This window comes from Calidris pugnax, unplaced genomic scaffold (assembly GCF_001431845.1).
Source record: "Calidris pugnax isolate Ruff unplaced genomic scaffold, ASM143184v1 scaffold41, whole genome shotgun sequence".
NCBI classification, from domain to species: domain Eukaryota; kingdom Metazoa; phylum Chordata; class Aves; order Charadriiformes; family Scolopacidae; genus Calidris; species Calidris pugnax.
Genome location: NW_015094509.1, coordinates 27,619,128 through 27,642,522, shown reverse-complemented (window position 1 = coordinate 27,642,522; position 23,395 = coordinate 27,619,128). Strand labels below are relative to the sequence as shown.

The following is a 23,395-nucleotide window of genomic DNA, read 5'->3' as shown; positions in this document are numbered from 1 at the left end:
GCATCTCAGAGGCCATCGCTAGTGACCTGTGGTGAGCAGCAGCATGGACACCCCTTCCCTAGTGATGTGCTGGGTCCCCCTCCAGATCCAGACACACAGTGTGATGGTGGAGAAGCTCAGGGGGGGACCTTTCAGGATATTCGGGGATGGAATGCAAAAATAAGATGATGTAATCAGTTAAAAAGCTGAGGCTGGCTCTTTCTCTGTAATTTAATTAAGGAGTAGCTTCAACAAGTGCTCCCTCCTCAGAGGTGGTCAAGGTCATGCCTCATAAATCTTGTGCCAGGGTCTCCATCTGTTGGCAAGGTCAATGTGTGCGAGAGGTTACGGAGATAAATGACCAGGAAAGTTCTTTTTCTGCACTATGGGTTCCTACCCCGTTGATGTAGCAAATGTGTTTGAAATAAGTTTTCAAATGGTTTTAGGCTGTAGCCTTCAGGAGAGGAGCGCGGTACAGCTTTTTGTCGGATATGAAAGGATTGCTAAATTCAGTCTTGAAAATTATTTAGGTTTTAACCTTAATTATTTAGGTTTCAATCTTAAAAATTATTTAGGTTTCCTTTGTTGGATGGCTGAATAATGCTGTGTTACTCACTACACCTATAACTCATGCATAACTCGTTCCATTCTTTTATAAGTTCAAATGACAAGAAAAATGGTAGAAGCAGAGCTACGTAAAGTAAAACTGCTTTTCCCAAAATGATACAAATACTTGTGTGGTGGTTTGGAGAAGAATTCTGTTCTGCTGTGTCCCCATTAGGGCCTCATTCTCACAATTTGCACATTTGGAACGGAAACGTTTGCTGGTTTATTTGCTGGTGTGCTCCACTTGTTTAACTTTAGATTTTATTGGGAAATTTATGCTTCCACGCACAGCCTCACTGATTGTGAAACACAACACGTGCAAGTAACGATTGGACACAAGAGTCTGCAGTAAGAAGTCTTTTTCATCTGGTGTGAATTCTTCTTATTCCAGACTATCAATTCCAGTTATTTGGTGCAGAGCGACACCGTGGATCTCATTATCCTTCATGTAGAAATGCAATTAAGTAAAATTTTTATTTATATGCCACTCCTCCGGGCCTCAGTAAGTTATTTGGAGTGTGGTTAAGACTTGGGGGTCAATTTCTGCTCTAGTTACCAAAATTTCCTGCGTGTGCGACTTTGTAGTACGACCCTCCAAGCTCAAAATACTCAAATCAAGATTTTTTTATATAGTGAAGAGTTTCGAAGACTGCGATAGGAAGGCAGCTCTGCTTTTAAATCTCTGGGTACACGTGTAGAACGTGTTTCATGCAAGTTAATGTTCAAGCCAAAACACACACGTTTCTGGTTGGAAAGTTTGAGGCAGGCTACATAAACACCAACACTGACTTTTTAATCAGGCCCCGTAATTTCATCTGGGAGGATGGTTTTCTATAACGCTTTACCCACAAGGCAGGCAGGTGGTGGCATGAATAGAAAAGCTATAGAGGGAGACCACTTTTTTGGAGGGGATTAAAATTCTCTGTATGACTCCTGTTACTGGTGTTCCTACATCTAGAGATTGTTAAAGTGCAGTGTTTTTCCTGGAGCGATGGTCTACGTGGAAATCCATCCTCCAAACTACAACCTGCAGTTCATTTGTGAAAGCAAATAGGAAAGGCACTAATAGGATTTATGTTTCTCTGGGTATAACCACATGAGGAATTAACCTCAATAAAGGCAACAGCGTAGAGGAATGCAGTTTCTCTTCAGGAGCTTAGTATGGGTTATTTTCAAAATTCCTCTTGTGTTTTGTTTTTTTTTTTAAGTAGGCAATGAATAATGAGTCAGAAGAATCGGTGCGTTTATTTATGTGTAATTCAGCAACACTTCTGAAATAGCAAATAATTTAAAAGTGAGTGCAGTGTTACTGTTCTTTGCTGACTTGTAGCTGGCAGGGCTTCCCGGTGGCACAGTTGTGACAAACATGGTCACAGACAGGAGTGTTTATTCTTATCATAAACAAACCTATAGTCCTAACGAGTTTAGAAAGGCCGGGATTGATTTTGCAGTGTAGTAACAATTAACAATGCACTTTTTGTAAACCTGTTGTGGGAATAGGTTTTTTGCCTATGGAAAAGAAGGGGAATAAAGCACTTTGAGACTGCATGATGAATGGCCTAAGGAGTTCAGCTTTTTCTTCCCCTCTGAATAGAATATGAAGTTTATATGAGGTGCTTATTATGTTTATTAGCCATTATATTTGTTTTGCTTTAGGTCAGGTAGGGTGATTATAGAAGGAGCTGCCTGCACCAGGCACTAACCCTATAAAAGATGATGCGAATGTGATCCTTGCTGTAAGATCAACTCTCTGGTCAGTAATCCCTTGGAAGATGAAGGTTCTCAGGTGGTATCTGCAGGGGTACTCAGGCCAAAAACCACCTTCTTGAGTTACTGTTTTCACATGGCTTCCGAGCGTGTAGTAAAGCCTAGAAATTGGGGAAGAAGAGGAGGATTTTTATCAATGTGCAAAGATGAGCTCCTTGCATTTCACTCTGCTGAAAGCATACTTTCTTTGCTGATGCACACAATTTGAGGCTGGAAGTGAGCTGGGGGTTTTTGCTGCTTGCAATTCAAGGGCGCAAATGTTGTGCCAATCATACTCTTGTCTGGCTGCCTGCTCGACCAAAAAAAAATACTTTTTTGGCTACCTTCAAGTCTGTTTGCTTTCCTTTTGCGAGTCCTGTTCCTGGGTACGCTGACCAGATGCCATGCTGGGCTAAGTTATCTGCCAGTCATTTGTTTGGCAGCATGAACCAGATCCTTTCTGGTTTCCTGGGGCTTGGTGGGGTAAAAGAGACACATCAGGAGTAAACTTCTGCTGCAGTGAATGGGAGTTTAAGATCTAGGTGATACTTTCTAACCCAGTGTTTGCTAGAATGGTATTTTAAAAGTCTTAATCTTGAGTGGGTCTCATAAAATTTGGGATGTGCTAGCCTTGCTTAATTATCTTCCCCTTGCTTAATTATCTTAATCATGCTTCTGCCTCCCCTTCACACCTGGTTAGAGCAGTGCAGGAGGATAGTCAAAGCTTCCCTTGGACACAAAATCTTTGCCCCAAAGAGCAGCACATCACCAGAGCACCCCAGCAAGGGCTCAGGCTGCACCTACTGCTGCCTCGTGGTGCTGCTGGGCACCCACATATTGAATAGGTCCCCATTAAGCAAGTATGATTTGAACTGAAAACTTAAGCAGAACAGAAAAGTTATTCATTTACCAGATTTTTTTAGGGGGTGGGAGGGGGTCTGTTCTGTCTGGGTTGAACATGGATTTCATAGTTAACAGTTCAGGTTTAGCCTTGTTTGGAAGAAAAAATTGGTGTTAACACCTATTAGGTTTTGGTGAGGATTTGCTTCAGCTGCGTAAGTAGATGGTCATATTCCAGGGTATTAATGTGTTAATCGCTGCAACAAAAGCACCACTGTTGATTCACAGAACAGGCTGGCGAGTTGGTGCTGAAAGATTATTCTATTGTATATGTCAGAATCTCTCGAGTTTGGGGATTTTAAAGCGCATTTGAGCCCAAGTGCCTTTGTTTATAAATTTGCCAATACTCTGGAAGCGGTGACGAAAAAACCCTATTGAGCTTTGGCTAAACTGGGATGCTGCGTATCTTCAGGCAACACGTCAGCCTAATTGATGGCTGATCTCGCAGCGAGGGGGAGCGAAGTGCTGCAGCGTTGCGTAAGGCAGGGGCTCAAAGTGGGGCATCATGTACAGCCCCTGCATTTTAATTACAGCCCGTAAAGGCAAGGGAAGGATTAGCGTGGCAAAAGAATTTATGGATTGCTGTGTTTGCATACGTGTCCCCTGGACATTTAGATGCTCAGGAGTGATGGGAAAGGGGTGCTGCCATCGTTGCGTGTGACCTCTGAGCCCTTCTGGATCTGCAGCAACAGGGGACAGCCTTCTCAGCCTGGGAATGAATTCCCTGACGTTGTGAAGTTCACCTCAGGTGGTTATACTGATATATATGTCTAGCTGAATGCAACCTACGTTTTTCTGGGACAGCGAAGAAAATTCTCAGCTTTTTATTTAATGTAAACACCTTTGTTACATCCCTAAAACCGCTCTTTGGTGGAGGTTAAAAGGATTTCTATTTTTTATTACTGCTGGTTCAGCACACTGGAAGTTGCATCAGATTTAATCTATATTCAATTGCAGCTCGTTAAGCACTGTGATCCAAATTTATTAGTAGTGTCAGAGTGACACAATTCTCAATATTGGTTAATAAGTGAGAGAGGAAGAAAAGTTAAAAACAAGTTTCCCAAGAGCCCAAAAGGAAGGCACAGATAATCTAGAAACCCTCCAGCGGCTCGGTTTCAGCAGTCGATGGGAGCTCTTGGCAATGTCGCGTTTCCTTGCCCTCTCTGGATCTTAATTACCTGCTGCAGCACGGAGAAAGCTTGTTTGGCACTCTCACTGGTTGAGTGTCAAAGGTTTGGCTTCTGGCTTTGAGTAAACCTGGCACTTTTCACTGCTCTGAATGTACCCTGGCAAAAATAAATAGCGAGGATATCATTCTGTGCAACCTATAGGAATTGCTAAGCATTTTTACTATAGGATACAATTCTATGCGACCTATAGGAATTGCTAAGCATTTTTACTATAGTAAAAAAAATCTACAATGAGAATTGATTCTTTGATCTTTCCTCAAGCAGAGCATGTCAGATGCGTTGCCTCTGATCCCAGCAGGAGTAGCTAATATTGGCATATTTGTCTCTTGCTGTATCGGTGAAGGAAGTAGAAAACTAGATTGCTATAAGGGCAGTAAGCTAGAAATAATCTACCTGAATTACTACAGGTTACCCCTGTGGAAGTAGGTTAGTAGGAGGGTTAGAAACTTTGAATAATTCAAGCTTTAAAAGCTTTTCTTGACAGCGTTTGTGATCGCGCTAAAAGGAAGACCGCGTTTGCCTGCGTTCTTCCCCCGATGCCTCAGCTGGTCTCAGGCTTTTGCTCCCCCTCTCCCCCTTCCACACGTCCCTTTGGCTCCCTTCTCTTACCATATGCTTCTCTTTCCTGACACAGCACCATAAAACTGGGTTATAAACCAGGAATTGTCGGAGAAGCCGCATAAACCTTTCTACAACTTTGGCAGAACGGCAGCGGAGCGGCAGGGCTTAATGAGACGCTGCTGACTCCCACGGCTGCCAAATATGAGACGGGGAGGACGGTTGTAGGAGGTTGAGAAGCAATAATTGAGCCGAGACAGAAAATGGGAAAACTGGATGATGAAATCCTTGAAGAGGCCTGTCGCTTCTTTCCTTAATTCCATTTTTCAGAAGTGGTATTTAACCCAACCTGGTTGCTGCTGGCGGGCTGTTGCATGGATCATTTCAAAAGCTGTACCGAAAGGCAGAATAGCTTTCCCAGAAGGGGATATTACTCTCCCGTGGCTTAAAAACACCTCCAGGACTCTCTACACAAAACACTGCACTAATAGTTCTGCACTGAAGCTGTTGGAGAGCTAGAGGGTTGTTTTACGACCAAGTTACTTGTTCTTTCAAAATGGGTGGCTCTAGTCTAGTTGTAGACATGGCATGTAGCAGTTGTAACAGTGTCCAAATTTTTGCAATTTTTTTCTGCTGTAAAAGTGACTTGTTTGCATCCAACTGCTAAGGAAATTTGAAATTTGAAATACAAGTTTGAAGGAAACAGGAGAAATGGGGAGGGACTCTTTTATCAGGGAGTGGAGTGATAGGATATGGGGGAATGGTTTTATATTGAAAGATGGGAGATTTAGATTAGATATTAGGAAGAAATTCTTTCCTGTGGGGGTGGTGAGACACTGGAACAGGTTGCCCAGAGAAGTTGTGGATGCCCCATCCCTGGAGGGGGTTCAAGGCCAGGCTGGATGGGGCTTGGAGCAACCTGGTCTGGTGGGAGGTGTCCCTGCCCAGGGCAGGGGGGTTGGAACTGGATGATCTTGGAGGTCCCTTCCAACCCAAACCATTCTGTGATTCCATGGTTCTGTGACAGGTTTTCCAGCATCTCTAACCTGATTTAATCCTTTTAATATTCCTGTTAATTATTTGTTCATATATCTCAAATCAGCTTTCATCAATAATCTTGTCCTTAAGCCAAGGAGTCCTTAAGACAGAGGAGCTGAACAGGAGGGGGAAGGAAAGGATGCACTTTTTGCAACTGGGTGATAGTTTGTGTTCCAGAAAAGTACATTCAGACTGCAGAGATTGCACGTCCTCCTGCCTATATAAGATGTATATAATGTGCTGACAGCTTGTGAATGTTGCAGCCTAAGCAGAGGAGCTCTTATTTGACAGGCACAAGAAGAATTTCAGGCTGTGAATTTTACCAGTGGGAAGATTTAAGGCACGGTTTTGATATCGCTCCCGTTTTATGTGGTGTTTATTGCAATAGGTCATTTCTGAGACACTGAGGGCATAAAGATGCCTGACAAGTTGACAGGGGATCGTTTTTATGTAGAAAACTAGCAGCTATTAAGAACCTCGGGGTACTGATTTTCTTCTGAGTTCTTCCACCTGCCTGCTTGTGACCAAATCGATCGCACATCCTGGGCAGTGTCATTTCCCTCCAGTATTGCTGTGCAATTTGCAGCTCGTTAAGAGCAGCTTCTGAACAAGCACTTGGCTTGAGTTAAGTGTTGTCTTATCCTACAGGCTGGGAGGGCATAATTTAATGTAAAAATGAAGTCTGGGATAAGGCTTTGTTTCTTCTCACACCAGCAGCCCTAAGATGCTGTAGCATTAGGGGTGCAAATCTCGTCTCATATGGTATCACACTCTGATGTCAAGTAGGACTTAAAGTTATTTCCTTCTAAAAAGCTTATACTCCCACATTTGGAAGCTGCTCAAATCATGGTAATGGGCACCAGGAGTAATTCCTCTTTTTTTTTTCATATCCCTTCCCTGTTAGTCAGAGTTCCTATTTCAATCCAGAAGTTAGGAAGGTGGTTTCTCACGGGAGCAATAAACTCCCAGTACAAGGGCTGAGTGTACTCCAGTAGTACTCAGATCCCCAGTCAAGCCTATTCCAGTGTATTGGTTCGACATATATTGGCTCAGGTTTGGGGTTTTTTGGCAGCTTGGAGTCCCACACGAGCTCTAAGGCATTGGAAGTCCTAAAATCTGGGGGGAGATGGCAAGAAGCAAAAGGATTTGTGGTTGAAGTTTCATGGTGATACAGTTCTCGAAACAGGCATGGCCACTTGTTTGCAGTTTCTCTGGGGGACCCAAATGTGGGGCAACTCTGTATTTTTATTTTAAATATAAGCGAGTGGATAGCAGGGTGCATTTATGAAATTATTACAGCTGAATTCTGAAATCCCTATTCCTCATATAGACACTCCAAAGCTAAAAAGCTTGAGTTTGTGGTGGTTTCTATGATTCTGTTGTAAGAAGATGAAGAGCAGATACCGGGGTTCTGACTTTTTGACAAGCATTGATTTTCCTTGCTACGCTCTTTTAAAAAATGTAGTCTAAACAAAGCAGCTTGTATAAGCAATGCTTTTTAAACAGATCAATGTATATATATTTTTAGCAGCACACAGTATTTTATAGAGGGATGAAATTGCAGAATACAAAGTATTTGCAGGGCACAACAGCTTCTCACGTCAGTTCAGAAACGTGTATGGTGTTTACTTTAAGAGTATAAACAAGTCTCGAGGTGATGATTTCTGACAAATGAAAATAGGAGCTTAGCATCCTATTCCCATATCAGATCTTATTGTTAAAGCTTATAAAGAACTATTTTTCCCCCAATAGAACTTATCAAAAAGAGGTTTTGAATAGAAACTGCTGCCTGGGGCTTAATCTTTCTTCCATGTAACTCGTGACCTCACGCAGCCCTGAGACTGATGGTGACACAGTGAGCATTTCCTGTGAACCGTGAGCGCTGCTGGTCCCACTATTGTTGGGCACTTTTTTTTTTGTCTGGGAAAAAACAAACCCTTATTTACTAGAAGCCAGTGTCCTGTTTGTTTGTAGCTGGCTGGGAAATGCCATATTACAAGGGTCTCAGTGGCAGTCGGCGCTGCTAACAGAAGCTGTTGTTGTGTTTTGCTCTTTTTTCTCACTGATTTGTATGAGACTTCGGAGTCTGCCTTGTGACCTGCTCCACATTCAGTTCACGGCACAAATACTAACCTTGTTTAGCCGATATGTTTTTCCCCTCCTCGGTGTTTCCTCAGATTAGCTGTCAGTAAAAGGCTAAATAATAATCCCCCAGTTATTATTCCTCCCCCCACGAGGCCACCAGGTTGCTTTTCCAAGTTGGCGGATGGGGGTTCACCGTTAGAGCTGCTGCTACCTGGCAGGGCAAGCACGGGGGTGGAAAATTACAGACAAAATAAAGGAACAGCATTAAAACTGGTAATGGGACGCAGCTGCCTTGGCCTTGGAGTCCTCCTGTGAGTCTGAGCAGCTTCTGGTAAAGCATTTGCTGCGGGATGCTTCTCTTGGCCATACAGAATCGGTCCCAGCCCAGTTAGAGCTTGTTCCAGGTGGGTAGAGCAGCTCTCGGTGGTTGGGACGTTTGATGTTTGGCAGTAAGAGGTCGTGGCGAGGCAGACGTGGGGATGACAAGCTTGTTGTGCAGTGCTGCCTTGAAATCTAGTCCAAGCCAGCATCCGTACATCTGTTGTGCACATCAGAGGCTGGATGCTGCAGGGCTGCTGGCCGGGCACAGCACCCGAGCCAAGTTTATTTCAAATACGTGCTGCATCTGAGTCCTTGCCACTAGATGGGGATATCAGAAGGAGCTTCTAGGTGTCAAAATATTCCCTTTATCTCTTCGTTTCTACTCACTGTCATCTCATGCTGGCTTGGATGCCTTCTTAACTGTCTTCCCGTGTTAAAATGTGGTCAAGTTGTGTGGGTACAGCAGCATATACATACAGAGAAAGGAATTCTGTTCCTTGACTGCCTGGTGGTGCCCTTCGCAGATGTCATTTCTAGAAAGTTTCATTATTGGAGCTCATTCTTGTTGTGAGGCAGCAAACTTTTGGAAGACTTCTATTTTTATATATATATATATCTGCACATATGCACTATCTCTTAAGTATTTCAATTTTCAGTCTTCTATTTATTTTGCTTCTACTGCCAAATCGTGCACGCCAACCTAAATATGCGTATCACGTATGCAGACGTTCAAGATACTAAAACCAGAACAGCCTCTTTTAAGGGAAAAAAGTATTTTAGGGTTGGAGTTGTCCTTGCCTGTCTGGAACCTTCTCATTTATATCAAAACGTCTAGCGCTAAAGCAAACCTACTCTTGGAATGGTGAAGCACCTGTAGACTCTGCCAGTATGAGGCATGAATTTTATGGAGAACATCTCCAAGGTGTGTTTTGAACTCTTGCTTCATGGGACTGTGGAGGTATTGCTCAGGGCCTTGGAAAGCTCTTTCCTGGAAGACCCATGGTAGAACATGGCTGGGAGCTCTTCTAGGACCTGTTGTCTGGCAGAGTTTAGTGTCCCTGGGTAGACCATGGCTTACCAATACCACATCTCGACTTTAAGATATTACATTTAAGATATTAAGCTTTGGGTAACTAACTTTACTACCCATCGCTGAAATGATTGCTCTGTTTGCCTGCCCAAACACTGCTCAGGTGAGCAGTCTGCCGTCCCTCAGACAGGTTCAGGAGGGAAATCTCCCACCAACAAATGAATTTTTCCTGTTTTTTTTTTCCTATTTTAGCTTGTGTGTGCACCAGTTCCCTACCAAGAATCCTCTCTAACCCCACTCAGTAGTTTTCCACTTGAGTAACCAACTGAATTCTAATGTGACAATATCACTGTTTACATACTTATGATAAAGAAAAGTCATACGCTTCACTTAATAAATTATAACTATTTTGAATTCTGCATAACTGTATATAAAACACATACAATGATTTTATCAACTGCTAGCTTACGCTCGGAATGCCATTTATAAGATCCCAGTCACTTTGGTTACAGAAGAAGTCATCCTCTAGCATGACTTCTCCAGCAAGAGAAGCAGCAGGTTGTAGATGATTCCTACCACTATACAATCTGTGGGAATCGCTCCTGTTTCACTTGAAAGTTATCCCTTTCCTGTTTACTTGGAGGAGCACTGAAAGCTTTTTAGAAATTCTTCCATTTTTCTTGGCATGGTGCTATTAATTCTCGTATAGATTTTTATCATGGCTTCTTTTTTCTAAAGATAGATATTTTGGCCGCTAAAGTAGTAGGAAGATCGAAGTGGTTTGTCTAAAGAAGGATCTCCAAACATAATGTTTGTGGTTTTTTAAGTGTCCTTTTTGTCCTTCCATAAAAGCTACATCCCTAGCTCCATTGAGATTCATGTCTTTTGCAAAGTAAGCCATTTTCAATGTAAATATTTGGATTTAGGCTTTTATTTATAATGCTTCAACGGTCGAAAAACCCTTTTTTCCTTTCTTTTACTGGCCTGTAAATTCAAACCAGAATGCAGGCCTTAATCTGATGGGGAGTTATTCCATCCAACATTGACCTTGAAAGTACTGAAGTTAAAGTCACGCTGGCAGTAAAAATCACTGTGTTTTTTAATAATCTTAGGACATTTTTATGACAGTTGGTTAACTGGGGTTATAAAGCATAAAGAACCCCCCGTCTTTCCCATTTAGAAATGTGCAGTTTTTGCAGTTGAAGGAAAAATATTTGTAAACAGGTTTTAATTCTCTGCAGGAATCATCATTTTTAATGGATTAAGTGTTTCCAGAACTTTTTTCTGTTAAAATTTGTATAGACCACAGAGAAATGCCTTTGTAGATTGGAGATAAAAGTGGTGGCCACAAGGGCAGAGGGACAGTGAGCTGTGCAAGCCCCTGGTGTCCCTGGATATACACCCTTCTTGCTTGTCCCTGCTGTACTGGCCTTTTCTTGTTGTTTTCTGCTCATAGTCTCCATAAAAACGAGCTGGTTGTCTATTGGATATTAAAAGAGAGTCTCTTTATTGTATCCATTTTGCTTATATCTATCTATTTAAGGTTGTTTATTCATATGAGATAGGATGATGCTTGTAACGTCAGTAATGGAGCTCTTGCCAGCCCTTGTGCCCTGTGTTTATTTAAAGCAACTGAATGATTTACTGCAACCCCTTCCCCACGTCTCTCGAGTGTGTGCTGACGGAGGAGCTCAGTTGACATCTCCCAGCTCATCATTCACAAGTCACAACATAATTCAGAAAAGAAACTTCTCAACGTACAGCCCTTTTGCAGTGATGTGACATCAAATTATTTCAGATGTTGGCGAGCATAGAATGGTTTGGGTTGGAAGGGACCTTCAAGATCATTGAGTTCCAACCCCCCTGCCCTGGGCAGGGACACCTCCCGCTAGACCAGGTTGGTCAAAACCCCATCCAGCCTGGCCTTGAACCCCTCCAGGGATGGGGCAGCCACAGCTTCTCTGGCAACCTGGGCCAGTGTTTCTTTCCTATCGCTCCCCTCCCTGATCAACAGTCCTTCCCCATGTCTCCTGTAGCCCCTTTAAGTACTGGAAGGCTGCTATAAGGTCTCCCTGGAGCCTTCTCTTCCCCAGGCTGAACAACCCCAACTCTTTCACCGTATCTTCACAGCAGAGAGGTTCCAGCCCTCTGATCATCTTCATGGCTTCCTCTGGACCCACTCCAACAGATCCATGTCCTTCTTGCGCTGAGGACTCTAAAGCTGGACACAGCGCTCCAGGTGGGGTCTCACAAGAGCGGAGTAGAGGGGTAGATCACTAGAACAAAGATAGCTTCTAACCTTGTTTAAACCGGACTTGCTGCAGTGAGTTGACATCCCACAGCAGTAACCCCTGCTGGAGCAGGTCCAGAGAAGGGCAATGAAGCTGGTGAGGGGTCTGGAGAACAAGTCTTAGGAGGAGCAGCTGAGGGAACTGGGGTTGTTCAGCCTGGAGAAAGGGAGGCTGAGGGAGACCTTCTCACTCTCTACAACTCCCTGAAAGGAGGCTGTAGAGAGGTGGGGGCTGGTCTCTTCTCCCAAGTCACAGGCAATAGGACAACAGGAACTGGCCTCAAGTTGCACCAGGGGAGGTTCAGATGGGATATTAGGAAAAATTTCTACACTGAAAGGGTTATCAAGCATTGGAATGGGCTGCCTGGGGAAATGGTTGAGGCACCATCCCTGGAGGTGTTCAAAAGACGGGTTGACATGGTCCTCAGGAATATGGTTTAGTGATTTTTATTTCTTATTTCTTATTTATTTTCTCGTCAGAGTTAGGTTGATGGTTGGACTAGATGATCTGAAAGGTCCCTTCCAACCTAGATGATTCTATGATTCTAATCACAGAATGCTATGGGGTTGGAAGGGACCTCTGGAGATCACCTAGTCCAACCCCCTGCCAGAGCAGGTCCACCCAGAGCAGGTTGCACAGGAACGTGTCCAGGTGGGTTTGGAATGTCTCCAGAGAAGGAGACCCCACCACCTCTCTGGGCAGCCTCTGCCAGGGCTCTGCCACTCTCAAATTGAAGGAGTTCCTCCTCATGTTTAGATGGAACTTCTTATGTAGAAGTTTGTGCCCATTTCCTCTTGTCCTGTCCCTGGGCACCACTGAGAAAAGACTGGCCCCATCCTCCTGACACCCACCTTTGAAGTATTTATAAGCATTAATGAGCTCCTTCCTCAGTCTTCTCTTCTCCAGGCTCTAAAAAGACCCAGGTCCCTCAGCCTTTCCTAGAACGTTTCAGTGTCACTGCAGAGCGCACCGGTCTTGGGAAACTGTGATTTCTCTCCTGGAAGAAGTCAGCATCGTTAGTCAAGATTTGATGGCACTTTAAAGAGCAGGAGATTAAACTTCCAAATTTGCAGCGCGGGCTATTTTGGGCAGGGATTGGTATAATCCTGCTCGGTAACGGCTGGCTCAGCGCGGGGAGCACAAGGTACAGGTTGATCTCTCCAGCAAAGGTCAAACACCGCTCACACTCACAGTGTGGGATTTTGGAATAATAAATGGTTTTCCTTCCTGGGGTAAAGACACTGAGTTTTGCATCAGTTGGGCTGCAAGAAATGGGTAGTTTTGTTTTTCATGCTTTGCTCAGAAACGTGTAAAAGCTGTTACCTGCCCTGAGCTGAGAAACTGGGAGACAGATCCCAAAGGAGCCGAGCGGAGCTGCTCTCCTGGGCCAGTCTGCCATCTGCAGGCTATTGCTCTCCACGCTGGAGAGAGGGACAGCAGGGCTTCGGGGCTCGCTTTCCTTCTCCAGAAATAGTTATTTGTAACAAGTGTTTTTCCTGGGTAAATGTTATAGAATAAATCCATTTTTTTGCCCATTCGATCCTCTGAATAGTCACCTCAGTTCTGAAAAGAAAGCAAGGATGGTAGAGGGAAGCAAGCCTCTCTAGCTGCTCTCTAAAGGTTAATGAATAATTGTTTTTTCTTTTATTGTCCAGTGTTCAATTTTATGAGTCATCATGTTTCTGCTTAGAAATGGGACATTTCATGTAACACTCAAGTTCTGTCCATCGTTCTCTGGCCATTAAACCTTGGGTGACTCTTTATGGTAGTGCTTTTAGATGAACGTTACCACTTTAATGTTCATCTCCTGTTGAATATTAAAAGTTTTGTTAAGAAGGGGATGTGTGTATCCGACGACCAGGCAGCTTTCCAGCATCCCAAAGATCTTTGGATTTATAGTCCAGGAACGGATAGAGGATGCGACAAAGCTGTTGGGCTTCTCCACAGCAGACTTTTGGCTGTTATTTCTTCACAGAGGCCCTCCCCACCAACACCCCTGTTAAAAAAAACCTGCATACTCAGCAGAATTCAGCCAAACTGTGATTTTTTGAGACAATAGTAAGTCATCTAGACTAGTGATTGGACTGTTAGATAAATGTATTATTTTCTTTTTAACTATTATTTCAGTCCACTGTTAGATAAATGTATTATTTTCTTTTTAACTATTATTTCAGTAGCTCAAATATACCTATTGTTACCTTGTTATTGCCCAGGTGTTTGAAAGATAAATGATCTGTGATTTCCTTAGCTGGTTTTTTTAAGCTTTGATAAGAAATCCTAACTGGATTGTTCATTTGGGAGGGAATTTGCTGGAGGTAAATAACCGATCTGTTTACAGTTTTCAAAGGAATAACAAAATGTCGTGTATAAAAGTGAAATGTTACGTGTGTCCCACATAACCTTTAAATCATTTTTGTCTTTTTTAGGTCTTCCTGAACAATACTACAGCCTCACTTGGTTCCTTAGCCCTATCCTGGGCTTGATCTTCACTCCGCTTATAGGTTCGGCCAGTGACCGCTGCACCCTGAGCTGGGGCCGCCGGCGGCCTTTTATTCTTGCTCTCTGCATCGGTGCCCTCTTTGGAGTTGCCCTTTTCCTTAATGGCTCTGTTATAGGTAATTAACGAGGAAATCATTTGCGCGTATCTCCTGCCATACCCGCTTCCAGACTTTTATGTAGGGAGTAACTCTAAGGATTTGCTGATTTAACTGGTGTTAAAATGGGGAGAAATCTCTGCACCGCTCTGTCCGAGCTCTCCACCTTGTGTGTGTGTTGATTTGAAAGTTCCGGGGCTGTGTGAGGTGTTGTGCAATCAGAGCTGTGACTGCTAATTGGGTGTGATTAATACAATGGTCGCCAGCGTAACGTTTGCAGTCGTTGAGACCGATTTGGTCGATCCTCGACATGGGAAAATTGTAGCAACCTGTTCACAGGGAAACGTTTCCTGTTGTGATCCCTTTTCCCTTTAATGCATATCTGGCAACACATCCTGTTTCCAGCATTATTTCAAAAAAAATTATCTTTTCACTTTTTTCTGGTGCTTTTCTTAGAGCCGGTATTGAAAATGTCCAGAACACAGTTAATATTTGTTTATCAAAAAAAAACGATGTGGGAAAAGAATTTTTCCTGAGCCCCCATCAAAGCTGGTAAAAATAGTTTCCCTTGAACACAGTTTACTACCCAGTTTAATCTCCAATCTGCAAATCTCTTTGTCAATTTAGTGTAGGAGAGGAGACAGCCAGTACGTTTGGGGAAATGTTTACATCAGGGTTGGCCTGATGCAAATGAAAGGAACTTAGCACCTAATTATATACTCTTGGCTCTCCTTTTTCTTTCTTTTTTTTTTTTGTTTTTGTTTGTGGTTAGATGCAGCTCTATTGTGAAGAAGTTTTACTAATTGAGGGAAATGAGTGGAACATTACCTTGGCTCAGTGTGGGAGCTTTTTAAAGCCAGATTGAGGTGCCATATGATGGTTGTCAGTTTTCTTGAAACTGCAGAAACTGCAGTGGACAAACTGTTCCGATGAATGACGTTTAACTTAGGGTTTTTTTTTTATTTAGCAAAGCAATAAATATTAATTATTTGAATTGCTATCGTATGGTTGCAATTGTACTTTGTAGTTGTGTCTCCAGGACTTACTCCTCCTCATCCAGATGTATGCAAGATGTTAGACTACAGCTCTCTTTTTAACTTAAGATTTAATTTAATTTAATTTAAGGCTCCGGGGAGACTTCATATAACAACCTTGCAGTACCTGAAGGGGACCTACAGGAGAGATGGGGAGGGACTCTTCATCAGGGAGTGGAGTGATAGGATTAGGGGGAACGGTTTTAAACTGAAAAAGGGGAGATTTAGATTAGATATTAGGAAGAAATTCTTTGCTATGAGGCTGGTGAGACACTGGAACAGGTTGCCCAGAGAGGCTGTGGCTGCCCCATCCCTGGAGGGGTTCAAGGCCAGGCTGGATGGGGCTTGGAGCAACCTGGTCTGGTGGGAGGTGTCCCTGCCCAGGGCAGGGGGGCTCAAACTCGATCTTTAAGGTCCCTTTCCAACTCTTAATCATTCTATGATTTAATTGCTAAGAAACTTTTACTTCTACACAGTGGTTTAGGTCCGTAGTCACTGATGCTGGCAAGCAAAGCTCATATGCAGTTTATAGGTTTATTTAGAAGTGTATCACCTTCTAATAAATCAGCAGCAAATATTGTCTTTTGATTTTTCTATTAATTTATTGTTACAATACAGTCTATTGCATGGCTTTCTAGAAAACCTGTGTTTTCCAGGTACCCCAGTGCAGTTAAAGTTCTTTAAATGCACTGTGAAAGTGAGCTGTATTCTTTTTGCATCCATTCCTGGCACATGGATCTGGTAGATTTTGAATGAATACATTCTTTTGTAAAGCCCTATAAACACCCCTGTGCCTCTCCCAGGCCTCCTCCTGAAGCAAACTCAACTGAAGTGAGAGCCATTTCATGGTCTCCTCTAGCCCCATTCCATATTAGAAGATAGAGATTTGCTACTAACATTCAATTTATATCAGCATCAGCCAGCACTTGATCCACTATTTAGAACAGATGCACAGTGTGATAAAGCAATATTAGTCTCTCTTTAATTGAACTTTTTGAAATGGTGGCTTGTGTCACTTCTCAGAGAGAAAAGGCATTTCTTACCACTCTCTGGCAAAAGGGGGTGTCATTGGTTTGCAGGAAAAGGCCTCATTTGTCACCAGATTTTCTTCTAGATGGACCCTGTGTGCTCTCATTGTCTGTCTTCTTCCCATTTTACGTTCACTTTCCTATCCTTAGTCTCCAGTTACTCACAATCCTGATTTCAGTTGGGGGCTACAGGAGATGGTGGTCGTTGTAGCGTAGACTTTTCCGTAACCTGGTCTCTGGCAGCAGGAGACATCTGGAGGGGAACAAGGAGCACAAGAACATAGCAAAAAAGAGGTTTTCTAATCCAAATAGCAATACAGCCACATCCCGGGGGGACAGCCTGTATAGATCTTATTCAACTCTTGTTCTCTCCACTGGGTGCTCGGCTCAGGTTTCCACCCAATCTAGGACACGTATAAATTGTGCAGCATTCCCAGGACTTGGTATAAGGGAGGATTGAATATGCAAGAATCATATAGCACTTGAGATTTAGATGATTTTTGGTGGCTTAGCCCCTTCATCTCCTTCCACAGTCGTTGTCATCAGTTCCGCTAATGGTTTTATCAGAGCCTTGCATGTGGAATGTTTAAATCTCTCGGATTCAAATAATTCACGCTTTTGTCGATGCTCCGTTTCGGGACAAATGTGCAGCTCTGCAAGCTCATCCTTGAAAGTTCTGCTCACAAAAGCCATCTAGAAAATAGGAACGTTTAAGAAAAGCAGAGAGAGAGGTGAGAGGGTTAAATTTCCCTTTATGCAGGCGTTAGGTGTCAGGAATGGTGTCAGCGCTGCAGTTCCCCGGGTTCGTAACTGATGGATGAGATTTGGCAGGTTGGGTTTGGGTGTTTTCCTCTCGCACCGTGGCGGTCTCTTCTAAAAACAGCCTAGGAACACAAAATAATATCCAAATGCTCTCAAAGGTTTAAGAGATACTTCAAAAAAGCATTTTGAAAAATAAATGGCAGTCTCATAGATGTAAAAACATCATCTTTGTCCCTGACCTCCCATAAATCTGTGCCAAAGAGCTGAAATTGCCATTTTACTCTGTAAAGGAATGTTTCCAATGAGCGTGTTGCCCACCTTTCTCTTCAAGAGTTAATCTTGCTCTTGGTAGTTTTCCCTTTTTGAACGAGGTGCTCAGATTCCTCTTCCCTTCCCCCTCAGGTCTGGCTATTGGCGATGTCCCGAACAAGCAGCCCATTGGAATCGTTCTCACGGTGCTGGGTGTCGTGGTGTTGGACTTTTGCGCCGACGCAACGGAAGGGCCGATTCGGGCCTATTTGTTGGATGTGGTGGACAGTGAAGAACAAGACATGGCCCTTAACATCCACGCGTTTTCAGCTGGTATGGAGTTAGTTGATGTGTTTTTTGGCAGCTGTCAGGTCTTCCTGATGACCAAGTTGTGGCTGAATTAATTTTTCCTGAGCTCACTTCTTGTTTTTTCTCTTCCTCAGGTCTTGGAGGAGCAATCGGTTATATGTTAGGAGGGCTGGACTGGACACAGACCTTCTTGGGTAGTATTTTTAAATCGCAAGAGCAAGTCCTTTTCTTCTTTGCAGCCATTATTTTCTCTGTCTCCGTTGCTCTCCACCTTTTTAGTATTGAAGAAGAGCAATATAACCCTCAGCAGGACAGGATCGATGAGGAAGGAGACACGCTTTCCAGTGTCAAATTCAGCGGTAGTCTCCCCCCTCTGAATCGACTGAATGTAATTAGTGAGGAGGAGCCCTACGGAGCCTCCATGTTCCACGACGAGGTTCAGTCGGAGCACGATCTCAACATGGAGTTCCTCGAGGTGAACATCGTCAGGAGCAAGAGCGACTCGGTTCTGCACATGCCCGACGCCACCTTGGAAATCGAATCGGAGCTGCTTTTTCTGCACGACATCGAACCCTCCATTTTTCAGGACGCTTCGTACCCCAACACTCCCCACAACGCAAGCCAAGAGATCATGAAATCCAAACTCAACCACCTCTCTGCTTTCCTCAGGGACAACGAGAAAGAGGAGGAAATGTTGCTCGATAATCGCTTAAACGAAGATAAAGTCCCCAACGTGAACGGCTCCCTACCAAAAGAGTTCCTCAACGGCCACGCTCGAATAGGCATGAAGCAATCTAGTACTTCCAATTCCATGAGGAGGAGGAGGCACATGTTCTACCGCCAGCCCTCTTACACCTTCTCCTACTACGGCAAGATAGGCTCTCACCGCTACCGCTTTCGTCGGGCCAACGCCATCGTCTTGATAAAGTCCTCGCGCAGCATGAACGACATCTACGACATGCAGAAGCGGCAGCGGCAGCGGTGCCGGCACAGGAATCCCAGCGGCACCACCAACTCCAGCGGAGACACGGAGAGCGAAGAAGGGGAAACGGAGACCACCGTCAGGCTCTTGTGGTTGTCCATGCTAAAGATGCCAAAGGAACTGCTGAGGCTCTGCGTCTGTCACCTCTTGACTTGGTTTTCCATCATTGCTGAAGCTGTGTTCTACACGGATTTCATGGGCCAGGTCATCTTTCAGGGCGATCCGAAGGTAAGAGAAGAGCTGCCATCGGCAGACCTGCTTCTAATTGCTCATTTCTGAGATGCACTGATTACAAGGAAACGACTTTGTGTTTGGTGCAGGCCCCTTCTAACTCGACCGAGTTACACGCCTACAACGCGGGAGTGCAGATGGGATGCTGGGGGCTGGTGATTTATGCTGCTACTGCTGCTGTTTGTTCAGGTAAGAGACTTTGCACGACCAGACGCCTCCTATATGTATTCACAAGGCAAAAATGGGTTTGCTTCAGTAGCATCACCTCCTTGTTTGGTCACGAGGTTTACACCCTTGTATCTAGTGGTGTTCCCCAGGGGTCAGTACTGGGTCCGGTCTTGTTCCATATATTCATCACCGACCTGGGTGAGGAGGCAGAGTGGACCTCAGCCAATTTGCTGATGACACAAAACTGGGAGGGGTGGCCGACACACCAGAAGGCTGTGCTACCATTCAACGAGGCTGGAGAACTGGGCAGTGAGGAACCTGATGAAGTTCAACAAGGGCATGGGTAGGGTCCTGCACCTCAGGAGGAATAAACCCACACACCAGTACAGATTAGGGGCTGACCTGCTGGAGAGAAGCTCGGTGGAGAGAGACCTTGGAGTCCTGGTGGACAACAAGTTGACCACGAGGCAGCAATGTGCCCTTGTGGCCAAGAAGGCCAGTGTTCTCCTGGGCTACATTCAAAAGAGCATGGCCAGCAGGTCGAGGGAGGTCATCGTGCCCCTTTACTCTACCCTGGTGAGGCCACAGCTGAAGTACTGTGTCCAGTTCTGGGCTCCCCAGTTCAAGAAGGACAGGGAACTGCTGGAGAGAGTCAAGCAGAGGGTACAAAGATGATGAGGGACTGGAGCATCTCTCTGATGAGGAGAGGCTGGGGGATCAGGGGCTGTTCAGCCTGGAGAAGAGAAGACTGAGAGGGGACCTCATCAATGCTGAGCAATATCTAAAGGGTGGGTATCAAGAGGATGGGGCCAGACTCTTCTCAGTGGTGCCCAGTGACAGGACAAGGGGCAACGGGCACAAGCTGGAGCACAGGAAACTCCATCTCAACGTGAGGAAACACAAGTGTAATTTGGTTACATCAGGAAACTAAATTACACTTGCTAGAAGATTCAAGCATCTGTCAGAGGGGTTTTGCATAGGCTTTTTAAAATCAAAATTATAACTGTATATTTCTGAAAGTCTCTTGCCTGCTTTATTAGAACAGATAAACCAAGTACAGGTTTGAAATACAGACTCTGAAATTGAGAGCTTTTGCCAAACTTCAGTTCTGTGTGCAGGCAGGTCTGCACCCATCTGTGCGGTGGGGACGGGCTCTTTGTTGAGACACATCAAGTTGAAGTTCAGGTGGGCAGCTTCTTTCTGAACACGGACTGAAACGTGGCTGGAAACATCAATTATCTGATTGCTTTGTTTAGCAAATATGCTTTTATTAGCAACAGGATGCGCTCAGAGCATTCCTGCACTGATAAAGTTAATAAAAAGGCAAAATTAATGAATGGAATCAGTGGCCCATGATGTGTTTGAGCCTCAAAGCATTGAGTTCTGCCTCAGGTTTGTAGCAGGGTTTAAGAAAGTCTCAGAGTTTGTTTATTCTTGGTTTCTGAACTAGAAATATGTCTTTTTCCCAATGAGCTGTGCACTAAGACAAGCCAAATACACCGTCAGCGTCTGAGTCCTAAATAGCGTGTCAGGCTGTCACGGCCACATCAGAAACTTCCCCAACTAGACTAAGATTTATGTTTTCTTCTTCATCTCTGCAGCCTTGTTGCAGAAATACTTGGACAACTATGACCTGAGTATAAAAGTGATCTACATCCTGGGCACGCTGGGCTTTTCTCTGGGCACGGCAGTGATGGCCATATTCCCCAACGTCTACGTCACCATGATCATGATCAGCACCATGGGAATAGTCTCTATGAGTATCTCCTACTGCCCCTACGCGCTTTTGGGACAATACCATGATATTAAACAGGTAAGTGGAATATTTGGAATATTTTCATCAAGGCAGATCATTCACATTTGTCACCGGGTCTAGTGGGAGGTGTCCCTGCCCCACGGCAGGGGGGTTGGAACAAGATGACCTTCCCTTCCAACCCAAACCATTCGATGGTTCTGTGATGTCTCCGAAGATCACAGTGGCAAAATGGATTTATTAAATGGTGTTATTTGAGATATCTGCTTTGCTGGGATCAAAACATGGATTTGTCCTTGATAGTAAATAGCAAGAGCTGTCACTTCAATCAGATGATGTGACATCACGTTGGCTCGGTGGGGTCCTGACGGCTTTACCTTGTGCTGAGGTATAAAAGGATTTGGGTGCACAAGAGAGATGAATTTCACTGAATTTCACTGAATTTTTAGAGTTGGAAGGGACCATAGAGATCATCTAGTCCAACTCCCCTGCTAAATCAGGATGGCCCAGAGCTTGTCAGAGCATGTTACTCAGGAGCATCCAGGCGGGTCTTGAAAATCTCCAGAGAAGGGGACTCCACACCCTCCCTGGGCAGCCTGTTCCAGGGCTCTGGCACCCTCACTGTGAAGAAGTTTTTTCTCATATTTGAGTGGAACCTCTTATGTTCCAACTTGTGCCCGTTGCCCCTCGTCCTCTCACTGGGAACCACTGAAAAGAGTCTGGCTCCCTCCTCCTTCAACCCACCCTTGAGATACCTGTAAGCATTCATAAGGTCTCCCCTCAGCCTTCTCTTCTCCAGGCTAAAGAGTCCCAGCTCTCTCAGCCTTTCTTCATAAGGGAGATGCTCCAATCCTTGAATCATCTTTGAATAATGAAATAATTATTGGAGTATTTATTATATACCTTGTTTCTGACATCACTCAGGTTCAGTGCAGTTTTATATATTGAGGTGAGTGGAAATCACAGAATCATAGAACGGTTGGGGTTGGAAGGGACCTTAAAGACCATTTAGTTCCAACCCCCCTACCCTGGGCAGGGACACCTCCCACCAGACCAGGTTGCTCAAGGCCCCATCCAGCCTGGCCTTGAACCCCTCCAGGGATGGGGCAGCCACAGCTTCTCTGGGCAACCTGTTCCAGTGTCTCACCAGACTCATAGGAAAGAATTTCTCCCTAGAGGGAGATACTAGCGCTTAAATATTTGATTTTTGGTTTTTTTACCTCCTAACACACGTTTCTTGTCTTTTCCCAGTACATTCACCACAGCCCCGGGAACTCGAAGCGAGGATTTGGCATCGACTGCGCCATCCTGTCCTGTCAGGTTTACATCTCCCAGATCCTGGTGGCCTCTGCCTTGGGTGGTGTGGTGGACGCGGTCGGCACGGTCCGAGTCATTCCCATGGTGGCTTCCGTGGGCTCCTTCCTGGGTTTTTTGACAGCTACCTTCTTGGTGATTTACCCCGAAGTCAACGAAGAACCGAAGGAAGACCAGAAAGGACTAGGTCCTCCAGAGACCACCCAGGGCAACGGCACCGGCGCCGAGAAGCCCCCGGTGCTGAAGCTCACGAGGAAAGGAGCGGCCGCGGCGGAGCCGGAGAGCGAGTCAGCCGTGTGAGCTCCTTCACCCACATTCCAGGGAGGGCAGGTGCAGGATTAAGGACTTTTTTTTTTTCTTTCCCCCCCCTCTCCCACCCCCCCAGGAAAACAAATTAAGATCTTCACTACTTGTAGCTAAAATGACAGAAGAGAAGTTCCATGCAAAAGTGTAAATGAAATCCTGTAGTCCTTAATCCAGGCTCGGACCGGTCGCCACCGCGCTCGTTGCTTTCTCTACAATTTAGAAATGTCATTTCCGAACACTTTTTTTTTTTTTTTTTATGAAGAATACATTTAGATTTCAACTAAGTTTTATTAATCTGCATGAGACTCACAGTGTATACAATTAGCCAGTTAGAAAAATTAAGTTTTCGGCTGTTTTTAAACTAACTGAAAATGGAAGCTATTCCTGACTTCTAGTCTCTTGCTATATATTATTTTTTTTTTTTGTCTGAACATTTCAGATCTCTCTGGTGTAACAGCTGAATCGAATGCTTAGACATCTTGATGGATTTATTATTTTTTTTTCACAAGCATGACGTTGTCGCTCCGACAGCTACAGTTAATTTGAGACTTCCTGGTTTTATTAGTGCAATTACTACAGAATAGGTTGATTTGCAATTACTTTTGAGAAAAAAAACACGAAACACAAAGCGATTCCGGCGGTTTCTGCGAAACTGCTGCGAATCTTTTTGGTGGTAAATCCTTTTAGTCATCAATCCTTGACTCGACAGCTCCTCCCCAGTCTGCTGCCTGGCAGGAGAGAGGGGAAACGGGATGGGAACTGGGAGATGGAAGGAGCAGCAACTGGGAGAGGTGACCAGCACTGACAGGTTGTTTGTTGGTTTTTTTTGGTTTGGGTTTTTTTTTTTATTATTTTTTTGAATCACAAGTGCTGAATTTTTATGAATGTCGTTGGAAAACGCTGTGACAATTTTTAGCTGGG

General features: G+C 44.4%; 1 protein-coding gene across 1 annotated transcript in view; it reads left to right on the top strand.

The window, feature by feature from the left end:
* The window catches only part of SLC45A4 (solute carrier family 45 member 4), an 82,751-nt gene extending 59,889 nt beyond the window's left edge, over nt 1-22,862 (top strand). The window contains exons 3-8 of the mRNA XM_014965427.1: nt 14,171-14,359; nt 17,565-17,744; nt 17,855-18,930; nt 19,023-19,122; nt 20,703-20,914; nt 22,106-22,862. Coding sequence (XP_014820913.1) covers nt 14,171-14,359; nt 17,565-17,744; nt 17,855-18,930; nt 19,023-19,122; nt 20,703-20,914; nt 22,106-22,468 — 2,120 coding nt within the window. The 3' untranslated portion in view covers nt 22,469-22,862. The remainder of the gene's footprint in view (nt 1-14,170; nt 14,360-17,564; nt 17,745-17,854; nt 18,931-19,022; nt 19,123-20,702; nt 20,915-22,105) is intronic.
* The last annotated feature ends 533 nt before the right edge of the window (nt 22,863-23,395 follow it).